We start from the raw sequence: 27,178 nt of genomic DNA, 5'->3' as shown, positions 1-27,178 counted from the left end.
GCCCAAGGGGTGGAGTGAAAACACTCTTGAATTGCTCATTCAGTATTTCACTTACCCTCATTGGTTTTCCTGTAAGTGTGCCATCCTTTTCGAGGAGTGGCCCTATTCTACAGTGCACCGTAGCTGTTTCTTTGGCATACCTGTAGAAAGCTCTGGGGTTAGATTTTATGTTGTCTATAGCCCAGGCTTCTTTGTCTGCTCTTTCTTTTTCATGGGAGAGTTGCAGACATTTTTCGATTTCCAACAGTTTTATTTTTAGGCGAGACTTTTCACTGCTTTCAATCTGTTTGTTTAGGCGATTTGAAAATTTTGTACGCCGTCTCATTAAAATTTTCCTCTCTCTGGGGATTTTGTTCTTGTGTACAGTGGCCTTTCTCCCTGGGACACATTTGTAGCATATGGCTTGCATTACAGACATGAATTGTTGAAGTTTCACGTCGATGTCTGGCGAGGAGAGACATTTAGGCCAGTTTTGTTTGAGGATCTCTTTCTCAATTTGTTTCCAGTTTGCCTTATGGTAGTTCAAGCTGGAAAGATTCTGAGGGTTTCTTGTAGGCTGCATGTCCGTGCTCTCTTTTGGCCCGTACATGGTCAGCTCTATCATGTTGTGATCCGAGAGTAGTGTCGGTGTCACTTTCACATTATGGATGAGATCCATATTATTTGTGAAGCAGAGATCCAGTGTGTTACCTGCCCTGGTTGGTTGGAGTATTACCTGCTCCATGTACAGGGTGTTGATGAGGTTCAGGAGGGACCTCGCCTGTCCTCGTTCACATCTTGTCATTCCTGGGAGAGAAAGGCCCTCGGGCCATCTGACATTGGGCAGATTGAAGTCTCCCATAAGAAGTACACTTATGTGTTGTTCTAATGTGGTTAGAACTTCTTCTATTTTTATAAGGCAGTCTTCAAACTTGCCCACATGGCTTGGGGCATCTGGAGGGCGATATGTAGCACACACAACTACATCAAGTTGCCTAATATGTACAATTAGTATGTCACACACCGAGTTTGAGTATGACAAGAGGACCTGGGGTGTGAGGTCCTCACGGATGTACATAGCAACACCTCCATGACTCCTTTCTTTTCTGTCGGTCCGTAGTACAGCATACTGTGGTATGTGTGATTCCGCATCTGCTATGTCTGGTTTCAGGTGCGTTTCCGTGAGTGCTATGCATAAGGCTTGATTGCATGCAACAAAGTCTCTCAGGAATGGGATTTTTGTCCTGTTACTGAGTGTTTGCAGCCCTCTGATGTTCAGTAGGAGCATCGAGGTGAGGTGTACGTTGTTGCCGGCGGTGTCCATCCTGGGTCTGTTTGCTGTGGTGGTCTGGTATATAGCGGGTAGTCCCACCTGCGGGCTTGGGTTTGATGAAGCCAGGTCAGCTGCTGTACAATCTTTTGTGCCATGCACAAAAAAGATTGTTGCTCAGCAGCTGCCCTTTCGACAACATCATGTTGGCGGTTTGTGGCACGCACAACATCTGCGTACCTCCGCTTTGGGGCAGGTGGTGCGTGGTCCATCCTTTTTCCTTGTGTTGATGGTTTGTCCATCTGCCTCGTGTCTCTGTGGCAGGGTCCCCGATGTGCAAAGCGGCAGCCTGCACCTTGCTTTCCATGCCAGCAGGAACCTCTCAGGTAGAACCTACACACCCGTGTGCGCTGTTTGTTTATATATATATATATATATAATAATAATAATTATAATAATAATAATAATAATAATAATAATAATAATAATAATAATAACAATAATAATAATATGGAGTATAACTCCAAACTTACAGGGAAAAATTCAATTTAGTATTAAACCAAATTTCGCAATATAATATATATAAATTAGAGAAAAACCACTATTATGAATTGCATAATAGTGGTCTCTCTCTCTCTCTCTCTCTCTCTCTCTCTCTCTCTCTCTCTGTATATATATATATATATATATACAGGGTGTCCCAAAAAATTGTGACATCATTTGAGATGTCCATATCAGAGTGACTACACAGTCAAGAGAAATGAAACTTAATAGGCTTAATTTTGAACATAACAAGTTTTATTCTACGGATTTCCAACAAAAAATTCTGTGAGATGATAATTTTATAATGTTCCAAAATTTTCACTGTTCTTTGAGATGGCACAGAACACATTCACTTTTGGTGAATCCCTTTCATGTTCAACTGTATCATGTGGATTTTCTTCACCCCCAAATGTGAGTATTTTGTCCACTTCACCATTTATATGGAATGTGGTCCTTGTCACTGAAAGCAAGACGGTTTTCAAAGTTGTCATCTTGCATATCAAAGTTTCAAAGTTTCTCTTGCATATCTTCACAGAACATTTTACTCTTTTGTTTGTCAACTGGCTTTAAAGTCTGCACAAGCTAGAACTTGTAGGGAGTCAACCACAAGTGTTTTCTTATGGCATGCCATACAGTTGATTTGAGGATCCAGGTTTCCAGACTTGCTCTTTGCACAGATTTCTTTGGACTCCAACTAAGCATTTCCTGAAGTTTGTTCACCATCTCTTCTGAAACTGCTGGTTGTTCAGATCCTTTTTTCCAACACAAACAGCCTCCCTCTTGAAACTTCTTATACCATGTCCAAATCTGCTTCCCTGTTGGCACTTGTTTATGAAATCTTCTAACAAATACATGTTGCACATTCACATTTGACTGAGTTTGGGCATACCTCAATACACAAAATGCTTTTTCTGTTGTAGTAAATTACATGTCTAACCCTGAAAGATCATATTTTTAAAATGTATTGAATTCTAGACATACTGCTAAGATTTGAGACAATTTGGTTGAAAATTATTTACATTGTATGGTGATGAAATGATGTCAAATTTTTTGGGACACCCTGTCAGACTAATACACTTGCTTGTTGTTTATACACTTGTCTTCGTCTTTTATTTTTCTGTAAATTTCAATTATATATATATATGTGTGTGTGTGTGTATTCATATGTACATATATATGTACATGTGTGTTTGTGTGTGTATACACACACATACATTATGGTGATATTTTCAACTGAGACTTTACCATTGTATCTGAATCTTCAAGTGCTTCAATTCTGTATATGAACATATATTTAGTAGATGGCTGACATTTATAAATGTTTTCCCCCATTATGTTGATGTGCCATTTTCTATTATTGATAAAACTGTCTGCATTTTTGATGACACGGGTATGTTAGTATTACCACAGAGGTAAGTGATCTCAAATATAGAAAGTCCATTTGAAAAATACAAGAAGATAAGTAAATGGAACTGGTCTGACAATAGCTAATCACTTTGATCCTGTACATTTCAGAATATTGAACAAAAAAATAATTCCAATTGTATAGAACAATGCCAGAAAAGAATTCAAGAGGCCTACAATGAATATGAACAGAAGATATTGTTAAATGGAGAAAATATGGTAACATGGCTTTTTGTATAATTTTGGGGGGCTGTTTCCAATCTTTTCAGATTAAAAATTATATCACAGTCAGGTTAATCTCTGACCATCAGTAGCTGTCTTATTCCTAGAAGTATTTTTCTAGTACTAGACTGAAATCGTACAAGGAACTTTTATTTATAAATTAAGAATAATAGGTTACTGATACATGTTAAATGTTTATTGTTAATTAAGATGTTGAAAGGCAATGTCACATCTGGTTGAATGAAATACTAGATTGTTGTTGGACTCTTCACCAGAAGTATCAATAATTCCTGTCCCTGTACTGATGCTACGCTGTTGATGGCTGATACACTTAAATCTTACTGATTCATTTGAGAAGTTTCTACATGGACCAATGAGGAGGCCTTTATGTAAGCCAATGACTTACTAGAAATAATAGCCAAATCTCCCCTTTAGATCACAACAAGCCACTGTTAATAATAAAGAAGGATAATTTTGATAATGGAGTCCATGATATACAAAAAGACTGGATTGTCATAAGTAAAATGTTTTAGGAAAGAGTAAATACGAATCCTGTGTTCTTGTTTGTGTTAAGGTGCATGTACTGGTGTGACAAACAACATCAAGTCTAAGTTCAACAACAAGTTTTTATAACAGTGTTCATACAAATGTGAATAAATAAAAGCTGTGGTTACATCTTATGTGATTGACACTGAAACAGAAGAGAGTAGGAAATGCATCTACTACATAATGTGGTAGCCAAAGGCGAAGTGAGCTAGCAGTCCTTGGTGGCTGTGTCAGTTGACAAGTCAAACTGCTCATGAGTGCGAGTGGCAGAAAAAGAAAAAGATCATTGTCCCTATAGGGTTTTTATGCCTCCCTAGTGGAAGTTCCAACACAGCACCACCTACTGACGACAGAATGAGAGAGCATAATTCTGCCCTGTTCCTTTTAGCCATCATGGCAGGCACTGCAACACTACTCCCCCCATGGCTGTAAGCTGAAAATAGGTATGCCATAGTAAAAGGCCAAACTAGGGAACAAAACAGAGGGAGTGAAAATATCAGGAAAGGCATGCACAAAATGGAAGAAAAAGGAAAAATAAACAGTTCTATCAGTGAAAAGAGAAAATAAAACATGCAAAAATTAATGCAGCAGTTCCAAAAGTTTGAAGACACGGCATGTGCCACATAAGAAAAATGTCAGGAATGTGCTACAATGTTCAAATAAAATGCATGGAAAATGCCAAGATGTGTAAAAGTCAGGGTACAGTATACATAGTCTTACACAATATTTTTGGTCAGTGTATCTGACGCCCAACCCAGGTAGTTGTGACATGTGGTGGTGGAACGGGAGAGACATACTTGTGTGATGGTGGTGTTTGCATGAGTGTGGTATCTGTGGATATCGGAGATGGAAAGTGGATGGGAACATTTGGTTCTGGAGTGAGAGCTTCAGAAAAAGCTTGCTTCATCCTATCAATTGAAACAGTCTGTTTAAATCCATTAATGTCTATGGAAAACATTTTTGACGTTTTTCCCAGGACACGATAAGGCCCCTTACAGAATTGCGTAAGAGGACTCTTCACAGAATCATCCCAGAGGAAAATGTGGGTCCATTTATCAATATTAGCTGGAACAGCAGCAGTCAGTGAGAGTGACAGAAAAAGAGAAAGATCATTGTCCTTGTAGGATTTTTATGCCTCTCTAGTGGAAGTTCCAACACAGCACCCCCTACTAATGACAGAATGAGGGAGCATAACTCCTTTTAGCCCTTATGGCACTGCTACACTACTCTAGAAGATATCAGTGGAAAATCAGAGAAATAGGTTTTCAGACAATGAACATAGGTAGCTGGATCTTGTGCTGAAATATCCACAGGGGCCAGTATTTGGCCAGGTAAAGACAATGCAGCAGAAAATCCCAAATCCTCTTTCATGGAGGAGTGACAACCTAAAAGAATGAAAGGCAGGTACTCACACTACCATTGAGGATCAGGGTATGCATGGAGAGATGCTTTTAATTGCCTGTGAAAGCGACCATACTGTTCGAAGCTGGATGGTAGCTGGTTATACAGATATGGCGAACTCCCAGGACAGCAGAAAGTTGGTTGAACAACAGTGACTTGAATTGTGGTCCGTTGTGACAAGTAAAGGAACTCCAAAGCAGGAAATCCAACCTGAGATGAGGGCTTGTGTCATGGATCCAGCACTACTGTTGACAAGAGGGATGGCTTCAGGCCTACATGAAAACCAATCAATATAGGTAAGAATGTATGTGAATCTGTAGCTAGGTGGCCAAAGCCCAACTAAATCGATATGTATAGTTGAGACTGTGAATAACCTTGTCTATAAACCTTTGAAAGGTGCTAGCTGCATTCCACAACCCCAAAGGCATTGAAAGAAATTCAAATGAATCAAAAGGTGTAGTAACAGCAATCTTTAGTATATCATTTGGATTTAAAGGAATCTGGTGATATGCCCAGATGAGATCAATCTTAGAAAAAACAGTACCACTGTGCAAGGTAAAAGAAAAGTCCTACAGGTGTGGATTAGGATATTTGTCCAAAGTTGTAATAGCATTTAATCTTCAATAATCACCAACTGACTGGACATCAGTCTTTCCTTTGGGGACTAAATGGAGAGGGGAAGACCAGAAGCTATAGAAGGACGAATAAGCCCCAGCAGAAGCATGTGATCAAATTCTGTTTTTGCAGCCTTGAGTTTATCAGGAGGAAGACGGTGAGGATGAGCAAACACTGGTGGACCGTTGGTGTCGATAAAATGTCTCATTGAATGTACAGCGATGTTGAAAGTTAAATCAGTAAAACAGTTCTAATTTAAGAGATGAGGAATTATGTACATTATTTACAATTGATGGATATTTGTCCTCATCTTGTTTCTTGTTAACATAACGTTTTGGCTGATATAACCCTCCAGCCTTCATCAGGTGTCTTGGGGAAATTTTGAAACTGGGTTCTCATTCCTAAGGTATTTTTTGATGTTGTTGTTATTATTATTCAGGTCACTGCCTGGAATCAAACATGGAAACTTGTCCATGGCGATTATGGAGTGAATTTTAGGGCTAATAAATCTAATATTCTTCTATCCTTCCTTAATACCGGTTCTCATATGCTGTTCATATCTGCACTCGGTCTGCTTAGGAGGTTGTTGTGTTCTAGCATATGTGCTGCTTCTTTTAGTTTTTGTGTTTTCCAGTGGTGTTCTCAAAGAGACATTATCATCATTACTTAGGAAAATAACCAGAGATGATGATAGAAAGATAATCCAACAAGACCTAGAAAAGTCATACATGAAAGAATTTGAAATGGTGAAGACACGCCAGATTAAGAAGTTTATGAAACTCAAAGGTCTCAGAATGAAGACTGAAGTCTGTCACCCACCTGTAAAAGCAGTAATTAATGTAAGTAGCTGACATCTAGAAAGCTCTGAAGAAGCAGTACTGAACAAAGGTCTCAGCTTTGCAACAAACATCAAGCGCATTCAATACTTGGACGTAATAGCCCCTATTGAAGAGATAGCCATAAAGATACCAAAATCTCAGGGAGATGAACTAAGGTGGAAAGTGAGACAGATACTAGAAAAAGCGAAAACTTCCCAAACCAAACATCACTAAGGAAGATACGTTCACTATCAAAAGACTACAGAGTGACGATTCCACCATAATTCTTCCAGTAGACAAGGGAAATGCTACAGTGGTGAGGAACAAGTCTGACTACTCAAAAAAACTGGCAAGTCTTATAAGTGAAGAAAGACCTTACTTTGAAAACAGAGAGGAAGTTTTCACAGATCTTGAGCAAGAACAAGGATCACCTTACACCAATGAAGTACAGACAACTAACTCAACACTACCGTAAACCATGTATGGTCTTCCTAAGATTCACAAGGATGGTATTCCATTAAGAAACTAAAGTGAGCTGTAGAGGTTTGGCATGTCATCCACTGAGCCACTTCCTTGTAGATATAATCAGTCCACTTCACAACAGAATTGATCAAAGATACCCCCATTGAATCCAACCAGATGGTGAGTCTAGATGTGATAAGTTTGTTCACCAAAGTCCCAATTGGTGAAGCACTATCGGTGATTCAAGAAAACTAGTGACAGACACCCATCTAAAAGATTGCACTAGTATACTACAAAGAAACTTGATGGAAATATTCACCTTCTATGTAGAAACTACCTACTTCAGTATGGATACTGATATATATTGACAAGAAGAGGGTTTAGCTATGGGTTTGTCATTATCACCAATAATAGCCAATACTTTGAGAATTTGGCTTTAGGATCAACACCACTAAAACCAATCCTATGGCTGCAGTATGTTGATGATACCTTCATACTCTGGCCCTACCAGGAAGATGTCCAAGTGCTGTTAGATCATGTGAACTCAATAAAGCCATCCATACAGTTCACAATGGAAAAAGAAAAAGATAATCAGCTAGCATTCCTGGACGTATTAATAACACGCACCAAGTTTGGATTCAGGAAATCCGTATACCGCAAGCCGACCTTCACTGGACAATACCTCAACTTCAACTCCCACCATCCATACAGTGTAAAGAGAGGGATTGCTCAGTGCCTAAAACATTGAGCAATGAATTTAAGTAGCGATCACGATACCCACCACGAAGAAATTATCAGGCTCAGCAACAATAATGTTAAGCAACAACTACCCCAAAAACATACCTCTACTCCAATTATGAAGAAAAGAGAGGATGGAACCGATAAACTGTCCACAGTCTGTCTACCCTATGTGAAAGGCCTCTCTGAAAAGATACAAAAGATATGCAGCCCATATAACACCAGGACAGTATTCAAAAGTAATACAACACTTTGCAAATATCTCCTTCGAGTAAAACCACCAATAGAAGAGAATATGACCAAGAACTGCGTGTACTCCATGCCATGCCATGTAGGTTATACAAAGGTGAAACATGCTGCCCCTTAAAAATAAGGGTAGAGGAAGATTGCAAAACTGTGACTTGGGGAGATATTGATAAATCGGGTATAGCTGAATATGTATGGAAAAATGGAGGCCACCTCCATCTGTGGGATGAAGTTAAAATAATAGACAGAGAACACCACTGGAGAATACAAAAACTAAAAGAAGCAGCACATATGCTAGGACACGACAACCTCCTAAGCAGACCGAGTGCAGATATGAACAGCATATGAGAACCGGTATTAAGGAAGGATAGAAGAATATTAGATTTATTAGCCCTAAAATTCACTCCATATCAGCTGAAACGTTGTGTTAACAACAAGCAAGATGGGGACAAATATCCATCAATTGTAAATAATGTAAATAAATCAGTAAGCTCTGGGAAAGAGTTGAGAGGAGAATGGCTTGTATCATCGGATACAACATTAAAAAATGCTGGGCTTACAACAGGAGTGGATGCTGGACAACCAGGAACCGATGACTACATTGAGCTATCCAACAAATGCTGTTGGCAAACATCCACCGACAGCAAGAAGTAGTGGAGGAGATCTGCCCTGAGGATAGGGTTGGTTTGCAATTATGAAACTCCCTCTGTAGTGAGAGAGATATCTGCCCGAATGTGTCAATAGGAGAATGGTTGACAGCTTGCAGAGAAATCCGAGAGAGAACTTTACCAGCCGAATGCTACATGAAGCGCCTGTGTCGACATAAAATTCTTGTGCGAGTTGTGGTCCAGCACAAAAATGCATGATTAGGAGTAGTGGGAGCTGCTGACATGCTCAGGGTCTCCTGGTTACTTTTCCTGGCACGCATACGAACATGGTGAAAGGCATTTCCGCCTTTCACGCCAAAATGGTCATGGTACCAACAAAATCCATGTGGTGAGGTGGACAACGGAGACGCCAGTCACCACTGGTTGAGCGACCATGACACTGCAAGCTTCAGGATGAACATAATCTCTACACCTGCTTGGTCAGGTTTAAAGTGGCTTCTAAAGTTACCGACTGTGTAGAGCTGCTGTTGGTGGCAGCCGTAGCCATCAATGAAGAAGTCGCAGCAACAACACTGTCTGCTGTGCTGTGAGCGAATTTCTGGAAAATCCCATGATTTTATTGGCAAAATTTGCAATTTGGTCAGCTAAACTTCTTTTGATCATGGGCACCAAAATTGCCTGAACATGTGAGAGCTGTCTTCAGGGAACTTGTCTGTGAGTTCACGAATGTGATGAAGAAATTCTGTGGGCTTTCTGTCACCCAAATGTTCATCATATATCAGGGTTTCGAAATGGCACTTGGCCAATAGAGATGTCCTGTTAAGAATTATGGATGCATAAGTTGTGTTGTGTGGTGTGTCAGTTATTAGATCCTTGAGTCGAGTGGCTAAGGCAACAGGAATGGTGCTGAGTAGAATGCTTAGTTGCTACTGGCTTGACTAAATATTGCTTGCTGTGAAGTAAGTTTACACCTGAGCAAACCAGAGACGGACATCACTGCTAAAAATGGGTTAAAAAGAATGTTGCATGTTGCTCCAGGGTAGAGAAAATGTTGGATGAAGGTCAGCATGAAGAAAAAGATGTCGCTTCCTATAGGCTGCCATAGAACCAGTGAGGAAGAATCAGATACATGTTGACTCTACACAATTTTTTCATTGAGAGAATATTCAATGTGAATATTCTTACATCAGGGTAACCATTTTAGGGAAGAGTAAACATGAATCCTGTGTTCTTGATTGCATTAAGGTGCATGCACTGGTGTGACAAACAACATCGAGTCAAAGTTCAACAAGTTTTTATAGCAGTGTTCAATAAAAGTTGTACAAACATGGTAACATCTTATGTGATTGACGCTGAAACAGAAGAGAATAGGAAATTTGACTGCTACATAATGCAGCAACAGTGATGGCCAAAGGCAAAGTGAGCTAGCAGTCCTTGGCAGCTGTGTCAGTTGACAAGTCAAATTGTTTACAAGCAAAGTGACAAAAAAGGAGAAAGGTCATTGTCCCTGTAGGGTTTTTATGCCTCTCTAGCAGAAGTGACATCGCAGTGCCACCTACTGATGACAGAATGAGGGAGCATAACTCTGCCCTGTTCCTTTTAGCTCTTATGGCCCTACTACAACATCTTTGGTCATAGGTCTGTGATATAGAACTGACCTGTGATTAGACAACAATAACTGCAACTATTTCCAGATTATTTTTTGGTAAGTAAAAACACTCATTAGGCTCTACCAAGATTATTCAAAGGTAGTCTAGCAAAATCCTGAGAGCATATTTTTTTTACTTGCCTGGGCTAAATGGAATAGATAGTATTGGCTGTAGTGGTATTCCACTGTTGTATGTATATATATATATATAGGTATTTGTTTGGAGGTTATTTTACATGTAGTGATAGGGACTGTGATGGTGAAGTTTGCTGTGGTAACAATCTGTACCTCTTGCTTGTTACAGTACTCTTTTATATTTAGCATTGTTGTTTTATGTAGATGGTTTATGGGTGTATTCAATGTAAACATATGATAAAACATAATGTAGAGCTTTGTAGTTTACTGTGGTTAGGTTTTGTGTTCTAGAAAAGACGTCGCTTCTTGGCTTATTAAGCCAAGCAGGGATGCCTTTTGCAAAACACAATAGGAGTATGTCTTTTCTGGATACAGTTGGGAGTATTAGCTCTAAATAATTCATAGTATTGCAGCTGCATTGGACTCTCACAAATGCCTAAATGCTGATTCATTTTTTAAACTGTATGAAAAACAATTACTTTATTTCATGTTTCATTATAGGAAAAGTTTCGACTCCTCTACCTGAATAAAGAAGACGAAATCACAGCCTTGAAAGAAGAAATAAAAAATTTACAGGTGAATTTATTTAGATATCTATGCAGCATTTTTTTTTTTTTGAGGGGATGGGATCTTTACTTAAAAACTTGACAAAGACAAATATATAATTACTAGCATTATTTGGGGTAATAAAACATACAATGACATATTAAAAAGACGAATTAAAATTCCAGAGAAAAATGCATAGAAGATAAATATACAAATTTACAAAAATACATAAAAGTTCATCTATGGGCCGTTTCGGAGATGTGCCAATTAATATGAAACATATCATATATTTAAAATTGACACTCCCCTCGTCAGGATGTTTTTTACACACAACACATAGTACACGGAAACAAATGCACAATTACATACCGACTACATGCAAAAGACCAGACGTTATGTAGTCCCCAAAATTCTCATAGATACTGAATGCTACTTTATAAGCATATAATTCAATCTAGCAGCTATAGTAAATGGTATGCGCACAGCTCCATCTGGACTAATTCACTTCTGCACTCAATTAAATTTTTAATCTTTTAATTTCTCCCATTCATGCAAAGCCACATATTCGAGTTCAAGTCCTTGATACATTTTATACTAATTGCTATTTTTTCTTTTAATTGTTATATTATGATTTAATTTATATTGAGAAATGCAAATGAATGTTAAATATTTTTTTTAAATGTATAGGTGCAGGTGTGATGGTTTGGTAAGAAATTTGCTCCTTGAGCAAGTGTCTTCTATTATAGCCTTGGGCCAACCAAAACTTTGTGAGTAGCTATGGCAGACAGAGACTGAAAGAAGACCATTATATGTATGTGGGTGTGCGTGCGTGTATATATATATATATATATATATATATATATATAGGGGGAAGTAAGAAAAATCAACGAAAATGCACATTGTAAATAAAAAAGTAAAGGTTTTTTATGAAAAGTAACGAAAGATATATACAATTAAATGAACTGAGGTAGGAATAAATGTATGTATGTATGTATTAAGGAAATTATAGAAGGAACACATCTAGGCAATCAATACAAATTCCAAAGCATAACTTAAAACACAACGAAATTAATATACATATAAATTTATAAATCAGTGGACAAAATTACATGTAAAAGCCATATGTGAAAACTATGCATCATGTATTTTGGGTTCAAGTACTGAATGGAGGAGTGATAAATAAAGAGATAAAAATTTGAGGTACGGGCTTCCAAAAGGAACTATTCAAATCGATTAAGAATTTGATGTTTATACAAAATGATGGATGAGAGTTCAAAATTTAAAAGTTCAAGGGTAAATAGGTAGATAAAATAAATATTTACAGATTCAGGTGAATTAGAGTAAAGGATATCTTCTACAGCCATTTCAGGGCTACAATAAATGTATAAATGGCGTTTTAAGTATTCCAAATACAGAAACATAATGCCCCCCTCATCAGGATGGTTTCCTTCATGATGAAATCCTACATAGTAATAATTTGATAGATTAAAATATTTCTTTATTACCCACTAGGAGCTAAACATACAGGTGGACAGTACAATGATTATTGGAATCATGAAAACGAATGAATTTACACAAAAAGCGACTTCAAAAATTAAATGAACAATAAAATTGAATGGTTGGACAATACAACAAATGTTACTATGGAGTGGGGAGATGGGTTATGCTCTGATTTTACAAATCCCGGGTCGCCACTGTTACCTTTGAAACTGTCCTGCATGCGATTGTACAGTGTCCAAAATTATGGAGATGTGGGTATATACATTTGACAGATATTTGTCTTCATCTTGTTTATTGTTAACACAACATTTCGGCTGATATACCCTCCAGCCTTCATCAAGTGTCTTGGGGAAATTTCGAACCTGGGTTCTATTTCTTAAGGTATTTTTCAATGTTATTATTATTATTATTATTATTATTATTATTATTATTATTATTATTCAGTTCACTGCTTGGAATCGAACTCAGAATCTTGGGGTTAGTAGCCTGTACTCTTAACCACTACACCATATGCCCGTGGGTATATCAGCTGAAACATTGTGTTAACAACAAACAAGATGAGGACAAATATCCATCAAATGTAAATAATGTACATAATTCCTCATATCTTAAATACAGAACTGAACTGTATTATGTAGGTATATGTCGAACAGCTGCTGTCCCGTATGGGAAGAGTACAGTTGTCCTCTGAGTCAATTATAAAGATTATCCCGCCTTCCGCCTTTGGTAAAGAAGGAAAGGCATCTTTTCTCGCAGTGGTAGCTGTAAGAAAAGAGGTTGCTTGGAAAATTCATACGAAAGGAGTTGCGACAGGCATCTTCATCTCCAGCCCTAGTGAGGTAGTTTTCCTTAAGGTTGGAGCAAAGATGCCTGTTGTACAACGTGTTTGTGAAAAGATGGATGAAAGTTGTAAAAATGTTGGGTATGAGTGTATCTACATGAACATATACTTGAATAATCCAAAGGTAACAGTGGCGACCCAGGACTTGTAAAATCAGAGCATAACTTGAATGGTTGATTAGTTTGATAACCTAATAGGAATAGTTACCATGATGCTATTAATAGTTGAGTAGGAGAGGTTTGAGGATACATTGACATATAGAAGGGTTTGGTTTGGTTTCCTATACGGATAGTAGAGCCCGATTTTAAGGTTATAAATCTCTTTAAATCCTTTTTTGCCCTATTTATCACACACAATCTATCTAATCCTGCCATAGTAAGATTAAAAGGAGATCTAAAAACTTTATAAAAAATTTTTATAACCTTGTCTTGGTGTTACATTACACTTAAATAAAGGTCTCTTTTATCCATATAAGAAACCGAACCAAACCCTTCAATACATCAATGTATCCTCAAAACCACCCCTACTCAACTATTAATAGCATCATGGTAACTATTCCAATTAGGTTGTCAAACTTAGCTAACAAAGATATCTCTAAACAACACTGAAATGAAGTGGATTTGATAAAAACATTTATTATATACCAAATACAAAATTAAAAATGAAGATGGCAAATATCACTTCTAATAATTCTGTAGATTTAGGGAAATTAGGCTCATTAAATATACTTAGCACTAATCAACTGAAGGGTTTGGCTCGAGAAACCATAAGCATTGTAATAATTGTAATAAATATAACTATAAACTACCTCTGAAAATCTGAATATATCCTGTAATTCTAAACCTAGAATATGTGAGGTTGTGTGGTTCACTCCTGCTTTCTCACTCAGGGTTAGAAATTTACCTAAACTTTTCTTTGAAATTCTACAATCAAATTTCCCATAACCCCATAAATATTATACCATATGCATTAAATCCGCTATAAAATTTTCATATTTTGTAATGCTGAATTTAGGAGCCATAATAGCCTCAATAAATAGGAGAAAAGTTAAATGTGTTACTGATAAACATAATACTAGCTAATAACAATACCTTGCATACAGGATTAGATGGAAACAGAATTAAGTATATGGCTAAGGATAATAACTATAACAATAAAAATATAATTTTGAAATCAACTACCAAACCTAAGTCTAATCATGTTATTAGTGACAACAAAAATAAGAGCATCAATATGAATAATAGTAATAATAATCATACAGATAAGAACGAAAATAAAAATAAGAAGACTCAGACCAGAGTAACATCCAATAAACTATGTAATTGTAGGAGGGATTAGAGATAAAAGTAACCCCTCTTAGCGAAATTATCCATACTACAGAAAGAATAACAGTAATTTACTAAACATTCTGTGTAAAAAATAAAAAATTAGATAATGCCTCAAGAGAAGCAGTAGAAAAATGCTTGAGGCCAATATGGAACAATATGTCTTACCTCACTTTGAAGACAAAATAACAATCCTGCAAGCAACAGCAATAGCTCAACAAAACTGGCAGGGACAGGGCTTGAAATGATCATTCAAGCAGCCCCTGTCGACCTAGAGGAAATTGTAGAAATGATTCAGATAGGGAACACCATCCTGCAAGTGTTGGTGAAAGGGAGGAAGTCACACTGCTTTAAATGTGGGCAAAAAGGACACATTAGAGCAGATTGTAACCTTCACCCCGAGAAAGCAAATATGTCCCCCTTCCCAGAAAAAGACACTACACCAACCCAAATGTAAGAAGCCCCCCTCAGATGTAGAGTCTATAGAGGGGGCAGAAATGAATGAGACCACCCCAGAACATGAGCGGGGTGGCAAACAAAAATGCAGAAAAAGAAAAAGTCCCTTAAATACCTACACAAGTCCTTCATGGATTAAAAAATCAATACACAACATACAACAGTCAAATTACACCACTGAACTTCAGCCTTCAAAACAAAGCTATACTTTAAACTTAACATTTAACCAATGACTTCTAGCAAAAATAAAAGAGATGCCCACGGCAGTAGCCATTCAGCAGGATGTTCCCAAAAATATAAGACTTTACAAAATTGATCACATGAACTATCAAATATTGAAAAGGTAATTCCCCAATAGTGTAGGCCCTCTATGCAAGGATTTCATGACACAGATCTTTGAGGGTCTTATCGTGACCCACACCATACAAGCACCAGAATAATGGAGGAAAAAGATGAACCTACCTGGCCATCTCCAAAATCCAGGGAAGACCTTTTCATGCATACTGTTTGTGTAGATTGTTTAAATGTGTGCAGTCTAGGGTCATTGTGGAAACAAGAGCATTTCCTACACGACTGTCAGCTGCATAATCTAGATGTGATAGTTGCCACTGAAACCTGGTTGAGTGGACAGAGGGGCTTCTTTCTGATTTTGGATGTCTATGAGAAATTTATTTCTCCTGGCAGACCAAGATTGGGAAAGGAGCATTGCTCTTCTACTCAAGTAAAACCTGGTTGAAGAGATAAAGACAATCTTTATTGATCCAGAGAGGCTGGTTGTCCTAGATGTGACGTTCAGCAGTAGTAGCTCATTCAGGTTGGTGGCTGTCTATGCACCGCTTGGTGACAGATAGATTTCTTTTGGGACCAAGAGAATTTTCTTGGTACATCACATTCTATAATTTGATTAGATGACTCTAACACAATCTGCAATGCATGCGTAGATTGTGTTGGCTCAACACAGGATAGAAGGGGAAACTCATGCCTCAGTGATCTGCTATGTTGGTTTTGGCTAGCAGATTGATACAGACTAGAATTTCCAGATGTTCCAGTGTAGGCCTGGACTAACGACAATGGGTCTTCTAGATGTTACCTAGATAGAATCTTTTTTAGAAAGTCAGACAAAGAAATAACTAAGTGTCCACAATTTACGTACATCAATTACAGTGATCACAAACATGTACCTGTATGTTTGACATAGATAGGCTATGTAGATTAGGCTCTGGCTACTGGAAACTCAACATGTCCCTTTTGATGGTTGAGGAGTACAGGAGCGGGATTAGGTCACTTATTCAGAGGGCCTTAACATGTACTATCATTAACAATAAATGGTGGTACGCCCTAAATCGAGCTATCAAATTTGAGTCAATTAGATTCAGTAAGGAACTAGTGGCTAAGAAAAACAAAGTAGGATGGGATTTAGTTAAGGACTTAGAAGAGGCAATGAGTTCTAGCTCTGCAGACCGAGTTTTGGCAACAAGATTGGTTCTCAACAAACACCTCAAACCCAAATACAAGGGATGCTTGGTCAAAGCAAAGCTTCATACAATGAGGCAAGAAGGAATAGGGCTGCAGGATGGGCCTGCGTGATTGAAGCTTGACGTGGTAATAGTGCCACAATAAGGTCTTTGACAAATCAAGTTGTCTTGGTAAATGAACCCAAGGAAATGTGTAAGGTCTTCCAGCAGCATTTTGCTCAGCTGTTCGGGATGAGCGATGGATGGAAGTGTAGGGAGGACCCCATGGACTTCTTCATCGGTTTGCTGTGTCTCTCGGGACAGGATGTGGCATGCTGTGATGGACCAGTCATGGCTGTGGAGGTGGAGAAAGCTTTGTCAGATTGTGGCGGGGTAAGTCATTGGGATTAGATGGTCTTTGCTACGAACCAATCCCAAACAGTATGCCAGACTCTTTTGGACACCTACTGGCTAGTGTATTCACCAACTGACAGCAGAGTGGGTTCACTCCCAGATCTGTGTGCTGAGGGTTATGGCACTGTTCAGAAAGGACTCAAACATTGATAATCTTTGGCCTATCACTCTGCAGAACGCAGAGTTGAAAATTTTTTCCAAGGTTGGCACATGTCACAGAGGAACTCATAGGGAAAGTGCAAACTTGTGCCATTCACGGCAATCTCTGCCTTATACACTATACCTTAGAGAGCATAAATAAATCTGGCAAGGGTGGGGCTCTGGTCCATTTAGACCAGTCCAATGCATTTGGTAGGGTTGACCATTGATACCTGGTGTCAGTCCACACAGCGTTCAGGCTGGGCCCTGTCTTCCATAGCAGGATCATTGCCATGTATGGTAACATTAACTCAATCGTTTGAGTGAATGGCTTCCTTTCAAAGCCATACTGCATCAAGCGCTTGGTTCATCAAGGATGTCCCCTTTCCCCACTGCTGTATATACTGGCCCCGATGCCCTTTTACATAATGAGCAAAGGTCCTATAGAATTTATGTCCTACAAGCATAGGTTATGTCAGAGAATCAATTAAACAAAGAGGCTCATTCTGGTATGATATAGTGAGCAACTCTTAGCACACATAATTATCATCATCATTTTACTCCCTCTGTCCATGCTGGTATGGTTTAGATAGGCCATCAGTTCTTATTTGCCACCACATTACAGAGCAAACTGAGTGCATTTTATTGTGACAACTCAAATGAAAGGAATCTTATAACATATTTTTCAGCTTGCAAACTTTGGTTATCAAAAGCAAATTAAAGATCAAGAACAGAAAATAGAATTACAACTGATGATAGCCGATCATCATGTTAAGCAAATGTCCCAGGTTGAATCTAAAGTCATCTCTATAAATACACACATACAAGCATTAGGATTATCTCAGAAATCATTGAAAGAAAATGGTAAGTTTATTACAACTATTTTTATATAATAGCAGTGCTGTTTGTGTCGTTGATATTGTTGATGTTTGATCTTATGTCAACACCGACTGAGCAAATTTACGATCAAAGATATTCCAGCCATGACCAGGCAGTCTTTCTCTCAAGTATTAAGTGTGTAAAGCTATTTTGTCCAATGTGATCCTCCCATTTCAACAATAGTTGATATAATTTAAGTGAGATTTAGCTGCTATATTTAGCAGATCAACTGATCATGTAGAAATTCCTTTGTTGTTATAGTTGTTAGTAGATTTGGTTATGTTTGCTTCCTCAGATTATTACAGGGAGCTAAAAGATGGAAGGATCAGTGTTTTGTGTCATCCCCATACTATTTTCATTGTATTCCCATTATCTTAAGATTTGGGACTTAGAGCATATTGTGTTGCCTTGAGCTTACAGGTCCATTAGACTGAAGCTTCTCCCAGTTTCCAAGGAGCTTAAGCAACTGAGCGTACAATACTTACTCCTGAATGGGATGCAAATCTGTCACAACTGTTTATTGATGGTACTCATTTTCAATATAGGGGACAAGCAATGTGAAATGGAGCACTATACTCAGGGACATAGCATTCTGGGAATTGAACCTATAAACAAACAATTGTGAGCCCAGGAAAAGAAAATCGAACCACCCTAGTATTGTTACAATGATAATGCACACAGATCTTATCAAATCTTGATAAGGTCTTCATATAGTAGTTCAGAAAAAGCTTACTGTTCTGATATTGTCACATAAGACAACCTTTCCACACATTAAGCTGAGATATTAAAAATGTGGAATATAAACTCTAGAACTGTGCCATTAGTTATAGAAGTTCTCAAATAATTTTAAGGTATAACTAGACTACCTGTGACCCATTGGATTACCTGGAAAGTCTGAGTTTTCCAGCAACGGAGTTTTGTTTCGTGGGTTTTTTTCATTACCAGGTTATTTTGCATGCTTTCAACAAATGTGACATCTAAATCATGCGTAAACGGAAGGGCAAGATTTGGCTGCTATTTCTTGCACACTTTGCTACCATGTAATAGGTATTTCGGGTCCTTTATCACAAATAGCTGTCATGTGATAGCAGGGCATGCTAGAAATAGCAGCCAAATCTTTGGAGCTGAGATATATTGAATGCACTTGAAAAAATTTTTTGTAATGGTATTCCCTCAGGTTGATCTTTCACTTTGATTCTCAGAACTGTTGCTTTGACTCTCAGAACTCTCATCCCGATCAGCTGGTTTTGTTCTTTAATATCTGTAAAAAATTTTTATTTATTTACTTTTTTAAAGTGAAAGAGAGGAGAAAGTGAAAGATGTATGAATGTGTATATGAAATGGACGTGTGCATGTGTGTGAGAGAGAGAGAGAGAAAGAGAGAATGTCACAAATACATGAGAACACGTTCACTCACTCACTCCCACTCCCTCTCTCACACACATGCACACGTACATACAAAAATGATGTATGCATGTATACATGACAACATGCTCCCTCACTCTCTCTTCCTCTCTCTCTCTTTCACATACACATGTCCATGTTAATGGAACAATTGGTTGTGGCTTCCCAGTGGATACATCACACAGTAGGATTGTGCTGTTGGAGCCAAAGTGCACATCCTGCAAGGAAAATGATGTGATGGCAGTGTGGTAGGACCTGATCTCATTGTCTGTCTGTTGGGCTGTAAAAAGTACTAAGTCTACTCTGCTGGGTGGTTGGTGTTAGGAAGGGCATCCAGCTGTAAAAATCCTGACAAAACAGTCACAGAACTCTGGTTCAGGATTCTGCCAGGCCAGCTCCTTTCAAACCATCCCACTCATGCCAGCATGAAAGGTGGATGTTAAACAATGATGAAGAAGAAAGAAAAATTTCAGATGATCATTGCCAAATCTGGCCACAATATGTTGAAAAATCGAAAAGTCAATAAAGAGAGTGGTACACTGATGTTATGTGTGGGTGCATGTTGAGGGCAAGGACAGCCACAGCAACATTGACAAGTTAAAGTCCTCTGTCAATCGTGTGTAGGCCAGAATGAGGAAGGATTTTGTCTGCAATGTGTGCACGGCCTTTAGGTTTTGCCTGAAGCATGAGCTCACTGCCAAAAGTGGCCATATTGACTAATTTCAATATTTAAACACATATTTATATATTAAAACAATAAAAAACGTGTTTAACTGCATCAATACTATCGTTTTGTTCTGTGTTGAGTGTCGTAACGAGTGAAGCAGGACTTTTGCAAAGCTCGGTATATATATGTATGTATGTATGTATGTATGTGTGTATATATATATATATATATATATATATATAAATTAGAAAAAAACCACCTTTTATCAATTCAAAATGAAAAATTAAATTACACCATCTAGAAAATTGCATATAATAGAAAGATTAATATAAGATAAAAAATATAATGATGATGTGCAAAATAAATAAAACGTATATCTTTGGTAGAATAATGATTATTTACGTATATTTATTAATTAATTATTTTATTATTGTAGTTATCTTTAACCTGATGAGTGGCTATATTTATATTGAAGTGATTTTACTACTACTACTAATATTTTTACTATAATCATTTCTTAAATATAGCCACGAAACACGTGTCATTATTCTACCAAATATATACGTTTTATTTATTATTTTGCACATTACTTAATCATCATTATATTTTTTATCTTATATTTAATCTTTCTATTATATGTAATTTTCTAGATGGTGTAATTTAATTTTTCATTTTGAATTGATAAAAGGTGCGTTTTTTTCTAATTTATATATATATATATATATATATATATATATTATATTTTGTGAAATTTGATTTAGTATTTCTAAATTGAATTTTTCCCTGTAAGTTTGGAATAATATTCCCTCATATTATTATATATATATATATATATAATTTATATAGACAGCCATGTGCAATGTATTACCAAAAAGGAAAACTATAATTGTCATTAAATGTGACTAAGGGTGTCATAACACCTACATTGCTTGAAATAAGAGCTAAAAAGCTCTAATACTGTAGTTAAAGCACATAATTGTAAACATATATACTGACAGGGACTGTAATTTCCCTAAAATACCAGTCAAGATTTCCTTATAATGATTGGTCAGTTTCCATAGCCGCATCGGTAAGGACCGCTCAATTCAGTATATATGCATTCACCATAAAAATCCATGAATGATTTAGCAAATTGCTAATGTGTACACAAAAAGTTAATATGAACCGTCGCACGCAATATGTTAACAAAACAGAAAACTATGATTGTCACTAAATGTGACTAAGGGTGTTAGAACACCTACATTGCTAGAAATAAGGGCTAAAAAGCTCTAATGCTGTAGTTAGAACACACACGCACGCACACACACACACATTATCATCATCATCATCATTTAATGTTCTTCTTCCATGCTGGCAATGGTTGGAGAGCTTCATGGTTGGACTTCTGTGTCTGTTTTGGCATGGTTTTTACAGCTGGATGCCCTAACACCAACCAATCCATTGAGTGGACTTCGTGCTTTTTACATGGCACTCACACAGGTGAGGTCAGTTTTGGCATAGCTTTTACAGCTGGATGCCCTTCCAAATGCCAACACTTTACAGTGTGCACTGGTTGCCTTTTAAGTGGCACCTGCACCAATTGAATTTGCAAGACAAAGAGTCTTTGAGAGGGGAGGGAGCATTGAAGGAGACGATCATGTGTCAGATGATGAAAGATTAGAGTGTAACACGCACACACACACACACACATATATCATCATCATCACTTCTGTGACAGTTTTGGCAGGATTTTTACAGCTGGATGCCCTTCCTAACACCAACTACTCAAGAGGAGTGTACAAGCACAGGTGAGGTGAGTAGTGCCTTTTATGTGTCACAAGTACAAGCGAGGTCAGTTTTGGCAAGGTTTTTACAGCTGGATGCCCTTCCAAACACCAACCACTTTACAGTGTGAACTGGGTGCTTTTAAGTGGCATCTACACTGACAGGGTCACCAAGTATTTGCGAGACAAAAACCTTTAAGAGGGGCAGAGGCATTGGAGGAGGTGATGAGGAAAAGGTTATGGTGAAAAAGATACAGGTGTTTTGCTGTAGAGGAAGTACAGTGTTACTCAGCCGGAGAGAGAAAGATCAAGAATGAAGACAGAAACAGGTGTGTTACAGTAAAGAAAATACATGGTTGCCCAACCTGAGGGGAGTGCAGAAGGAGAAGAGAGAGAGTGAGAAACGGCAGGATGGAGATGGCAGCAAAATGTTGGGCATACTCACAAAGAACAGGGATCAGAGTATAAATGAGATGGTTGACTGAAAGAGAACACCCAGGTTGGGGGGGGGGCTAGCAGATGGCAATAATAGAGTGAGACATGGCATGTGTGTAGAGCACACAGGTCAGGGGCAAGCAGAGAGCAATAATACAGTGGCACCAGGCCAAGAGGACAAGATTGGGGAGTGGGAGGTAATCATAGTACATGAAGCAGATTATGCCTTTCTGAATAACTTGATTAACTATGTGAGTGACTAGGCTGTATCCCACATTGCCAAATATTTTAATAATCTTGGCAGTGATTCCTGATGGTCCAAGGGCTTTCCCTGACTTCATATCCTTAATTGCTTTATCTATTATACTACTATCAACTCTGATGGCTTGACCCTCAGTTGGTTTGATATTTGAAAGGTTCTCCTTCATTCATTTTCCACATAGTGTTTCTTTTCCTTTCATAGTGGTACTTTCATGCATCTTTTTTTTTCTGAGTCACTAAGTGCAAGCATACAATTATCCATTTGCACACATTTCTCAAGCACAACATCTATATTCTCACTGATACACTGCTTTGCAATCCTGAACATCTCAAGCCTCCTCATGCTGTAGAACATTGACAAACTTCTTACCTTCTGCTATTCCTTTTACTATGTAGACTTGTTACCTAGATTCCCTGTGGGTTACCTGACATAATTCTCTGCTTCCACTGTGTTTCCAGTCCTTCCAGACTTGTCCTTTTGCTTTTATAGTGCTGTCCACCTTGTTCTGCCACTATGTCACTCTCAGCCTAGCTGAGACTTTGCACCAGCCACAGGTTTGATCTGTAGACTGTCCTGCAGGAACTTCCAATTGTCCTCTAAGCTATATGTCCCTATCTCCTCCTCTCTATTCATTAGAATGTCTCTAAATTTCTGTCAGTTTCCTGGGTTTTTGAGCTTCCATAATATCCTTTTTCAGTATGGTTTATTTCTTTCAGTCTTTCTAGTTCTAATTCTGAAATCACTAACTAGTAGCCTATGTTGGAGTGTACACTTTTCTATGTAGTAGAAATATACGTAGTCATGAAAGACTAGATAAGCACTGTTATGACAGTTGTGTGATTAAGAAGATTGCTTTCCCACCTCATGCTTTCAAGTTCAGTGTTACTGAGTGGCACCTTGGGCCAGTGCCTCATACTATAACCCGGCCTAACTAAAGCCTTATGAGTAGATTTGGTAGGTGGAAACTGAAAGTAGCTCATTGTGTGCAATTTTGTGTGTGTTTGTGTAGATTCAGATGATAAATAAATAAAAACGACCTTTCCCCAAACTGATGGATATCTTCCAGAAAATTTAATCAAATACATTTTTGGACTTCTTTTTCTCTCTACTTAGTGAGTGAGCAACTAAGATTTTAACAAAAACCAATAAAAAGCAAGTTTTTAAATACTTTTGTTTCCTTTTCTGTTGGTATTGCTGTTATTAATGCTACATTAGTCAGTTCTGGTTGAGTAAATATATTGCTTGGAGACAGATATTTGAAATAACCACTTTGATGATGTTTCTATTTGCAGTTAATATAAAGCATTTTGTTACTAAGATTTAGAGGTCTTAAGAAAACATATGTTCCCCACTTTAAAGATAATAAGGTTTTTGTATGATCATGTAATAATACTAAGTGTTAATCTGAGAGAGAGAGAGAGAGAGAGAGAGAGAGAGAGAGAGAGAGAGGAGAGAGAGAGAGAGAGAGAGAAGTTTAACCCCAACCGAAATACTGCTATTATTTATCCCTAATTATAATTACTAAATAACAGAGGCTGTTGAATTTTCATATAAATCATATAAAACAGGAAAATAGTGAATTATATTGAACTATTCAGGCATGAACTGAATAATGTATATAGAAACATTCTAAATGAATTGAAAATTTCTTCTTATTTGGAGAAAGAAACCACAAGTCCAACAGCAATTCTTAAAGACAAAGGAAGATAATTTTGAAAATAGATTTCCTATAAAGGAACGAGTTCATAAATTTGAGGGGAGAAAAATGTTGATTTCAAAACACTAAGAAATAATTTCTCATAAAATTGGATTTTTATGTACAGGGGAGGAACCTGATTTGTGATAGCAGGTTGGAGGACAGTTTTAGACATGCTTCAGTTTTATTAGAGTGCACAAGCAAAGTTTACTCTTCTCAAGCCTGTTTGATCAGGGAGCAGAAATTTTTACAAATATAAAAATGTTGCAAAGAAAATTTTGGCCAATAAAATTTACATAATTTCAAAAAAGTGAGCTAATGATATGAATTTAGATGGTTCAGGTAGGTGGTGATGTATTGAATGATCTTTTATCATTTATCTTTTACTTGCTTTTGTCACTGGATTGCAACCACACTGGGGCACCACCTTGAAGGGTTTCGTTGAATAAATTGACACAGCACTTATTTTTAAGTTTGGTACTTATTCTAATTGTTTCTACACATCATCGCACCCATAGTACATTGGAGAGATATGATTAACATACCGCATAATTACTGCCATCCATCAAAGGTGAAAAATGTGTTTCTTCAGGTGATTATTTTGAATAAGCCCTTCATTAGATCAAACTGCCATTTCACTCTATACAAGAATGAATACTCAAAAGATGTGCTGTTTTCAGCAATTTGCAGGCAAAACTAAATAAGTACTTATTCTTTTGCTAAACAGCTAGGTTGCTAGGACTAAACAAAACCACACTAGTTGTGAAATGGGAGGAGGGGACACAAATACAAACACACATACATGTGTGTGTGAATGTATAGCTGAATAAAATTTGGGTAAAAATCTTGTAGTATGCTATAAAAAGCTCATCCACAGGTATTGGCTAATGAATATCATCATACAGTGGGAATACACTTGTCACTGGATATACATCTAGAATTCTATAGCATCCATAGAGCTTACACAAAGAGATGAGTAAAAGAAAATGGATTGAATGGTATTCTTTATTCCATATCACTACAATTGTTTCTACACATCATCGCACCCATAGTACATTGGAGAGATATGATTAACATACCGCATAATTACTGCCATCCATCAAAGGTGAAAAATGTGTTTCTTCAGGTGATTATTTTGAATAAGCCCTTCATTAGATCAAACTGCCATTTCACTCTATACAAGAATGAATACTCAAAAGATGTGCTGTTTTCAGCAATTTGCAGGCAAAACTAAATCCATAGATGAAATAACAGACAAAACAAAAGTATAATCGAAATATAAAAACAAAGACACACAGACACCATGTCCAGTTAACTATGAAATACAATTCTATCTTCATGATCAGATTATTAAGAAGAAAATGAAAATTACTTTTTCTGTATGAATTTACTAAAACCATTAAATGGTTATCTATATTTTGAAGTGTGATGTTCATGCTGGTAATCACAGTCCGGGCCATATTTTATTGTATTTAACGCCGACGACAGCATCATAATTTATCCTTACGTATGTAAACTCACTAAGTGAATATGATTTAGCATTCCTACAGAAACCTTCATTTACCTTATACGATGTTTAATATCGTTTCACATTCATGTTGAATTATGCAGTGATCTTATGTTCTCTTCATAGAACACTTGTAATGTATGTATTGCCAGTTCTTTTGGTATAGTAGATTTTTGCTGTTCTTGTTTACATCTCCTCACAGACGTGTATATTCTAACAAGTCACTTAAATTTCGCACATCTCTTGTTCAATAAACACTGAGTTAAACTTCCAAAGCTGTTTATTTTCTCCTTTCAATTTTTAATGTTTATTTTAGTGGTATAAAAATAGGATACACAGTCGCACGTGATCCCATTCTTAATAAGTCTTTACTGACTAGTTTTACATGCAGCGGCAATTCACATAAGTGGAATGACAACAAGATTTCTTTTTCTGATATATACATTATTTATTTTACATATTTTACAATCATGCTTGATGTTGGAAGTTTGTAAGTGTTAGCATGTTTTTGTGTCTGTGTGTTCGTGAGGCTTAAAATGTACTGACCAGTGAAATGACGATGGAATTTGGTTCACAGTCCATGTTGTTGGTATCAGCCTGGCAACAGGTAATAACAGATGGCTTAAGGTAGTTCTTAGAAGAAACTAGAACCCAAGAACAGATAATTGATTTACCGTTTATGAGGTACAGCGTAAGAGTTCCATATCAAGATGTTGCGTCTCATAGTTGAGATTAATTGAATCACTCGTTGTGTTTATCTTTCTCTTGATATGAATATACTTCCAGACATGTTAACTAGCCGTTTTTCCGTGGCGAGAATTTCACCTAACCGCTATAGCTGAATCTGTAGTTGTCTTGTGTACAAATTAAATCTTCGATGTTTGTCGATTGGTTCTTGCTGCGTCTTCATTATATATTCTTCTTGGTTATTTTTCTCTAGTTATAGATATCTCGTAACAGTTCTTTTCGTGGTGATATTTTCACACTAACAGTATGAGAGGTATCTGTAACATCTTGTATTAATTGTGGTCGCCTGCCTTCCGAACTGGAACTTGGTTGAGTATGCTCTGTGTGGTCAGAGGTTTGCCCTGAGAAGGACTGGAAACCTAAGACGGATATTTGTCTGAGAAACCTTATTTTATAAGGTTTACATGGCTCCCAATGAACTTCAGAAATGGAAAGCTGTGATTGGCTGCTCGGAACTATGGCGCGAAAATAAGCGGAGGCAAATCGTGTCAAGTGATAACCAGCGGTGC

The 27,178-nt window shown here is 37.4% G+C and overlaps 1 protein-coding gene and 1 long non-coding RNA gene across 5 annotated transcripts in view; one reads left to right on the top strand and one right to left on the bottom strand.

The window, feature by feature from the left end:
- Positions 1-27,178, top strand: part of LOC115224126 (coiled-coil domain-containing protein 73-like) — a 182,801-nt gene that overhangs the window by 66,006 nt on the left and 89,617 nt on the right. For 3 of the 4 annotated variants that reach the window (XM_029794930.2, XM_036512723.1, XM_029794931.2), the window contains exons 4-6: positions 3,308-3,415; positions 11,137-11,211; positions 17,999-18,173. In XM_029794930.2, the coding sequence (XP_029650790.1) occupies positions 3,308-3,415; positions 11,137-11,211; positions 17,999-18,173 (358 nt within the window). The remainder of the gene's footprint in view (positions 1-3,307; positions 3,416-11,136; positions 11,212-17,998; positions 18,174-27,178) is intronic. The other variant, XM_036512722.1, reaches the window with a different exon arrangement.
- On the bottom strand, positions 2,026-5,625 carry LOC118767717. Its single transcript, XR_005003631.1, has 2 exons — positions 5,377-5,625; positions 2,026-2,730 (listed from the first exon to the last, which is right to left on the bottom strand). It is a non-coding gene; the product is annotated as an uncharacterized LOC118767717 (long non-coding RNA).

The sequence above is a fragment of the Octopus sinensis genome, linkage group LG24 (genome assembly GCF_006345805.1).
Source record: "Octopus sinensis linkage group LG24, ASM634580v1, whole genome shotgun sequence".
Taxonomy (NCBI): Eukaryota; Metazoa; Mollusca; class Cephalopoda; order Octopoda; family Octopodidae; genus Octopus; species Octopus sinensis.
This window is presented reverse-complemented; position numbering and strand designations above follow the sequence as displayed.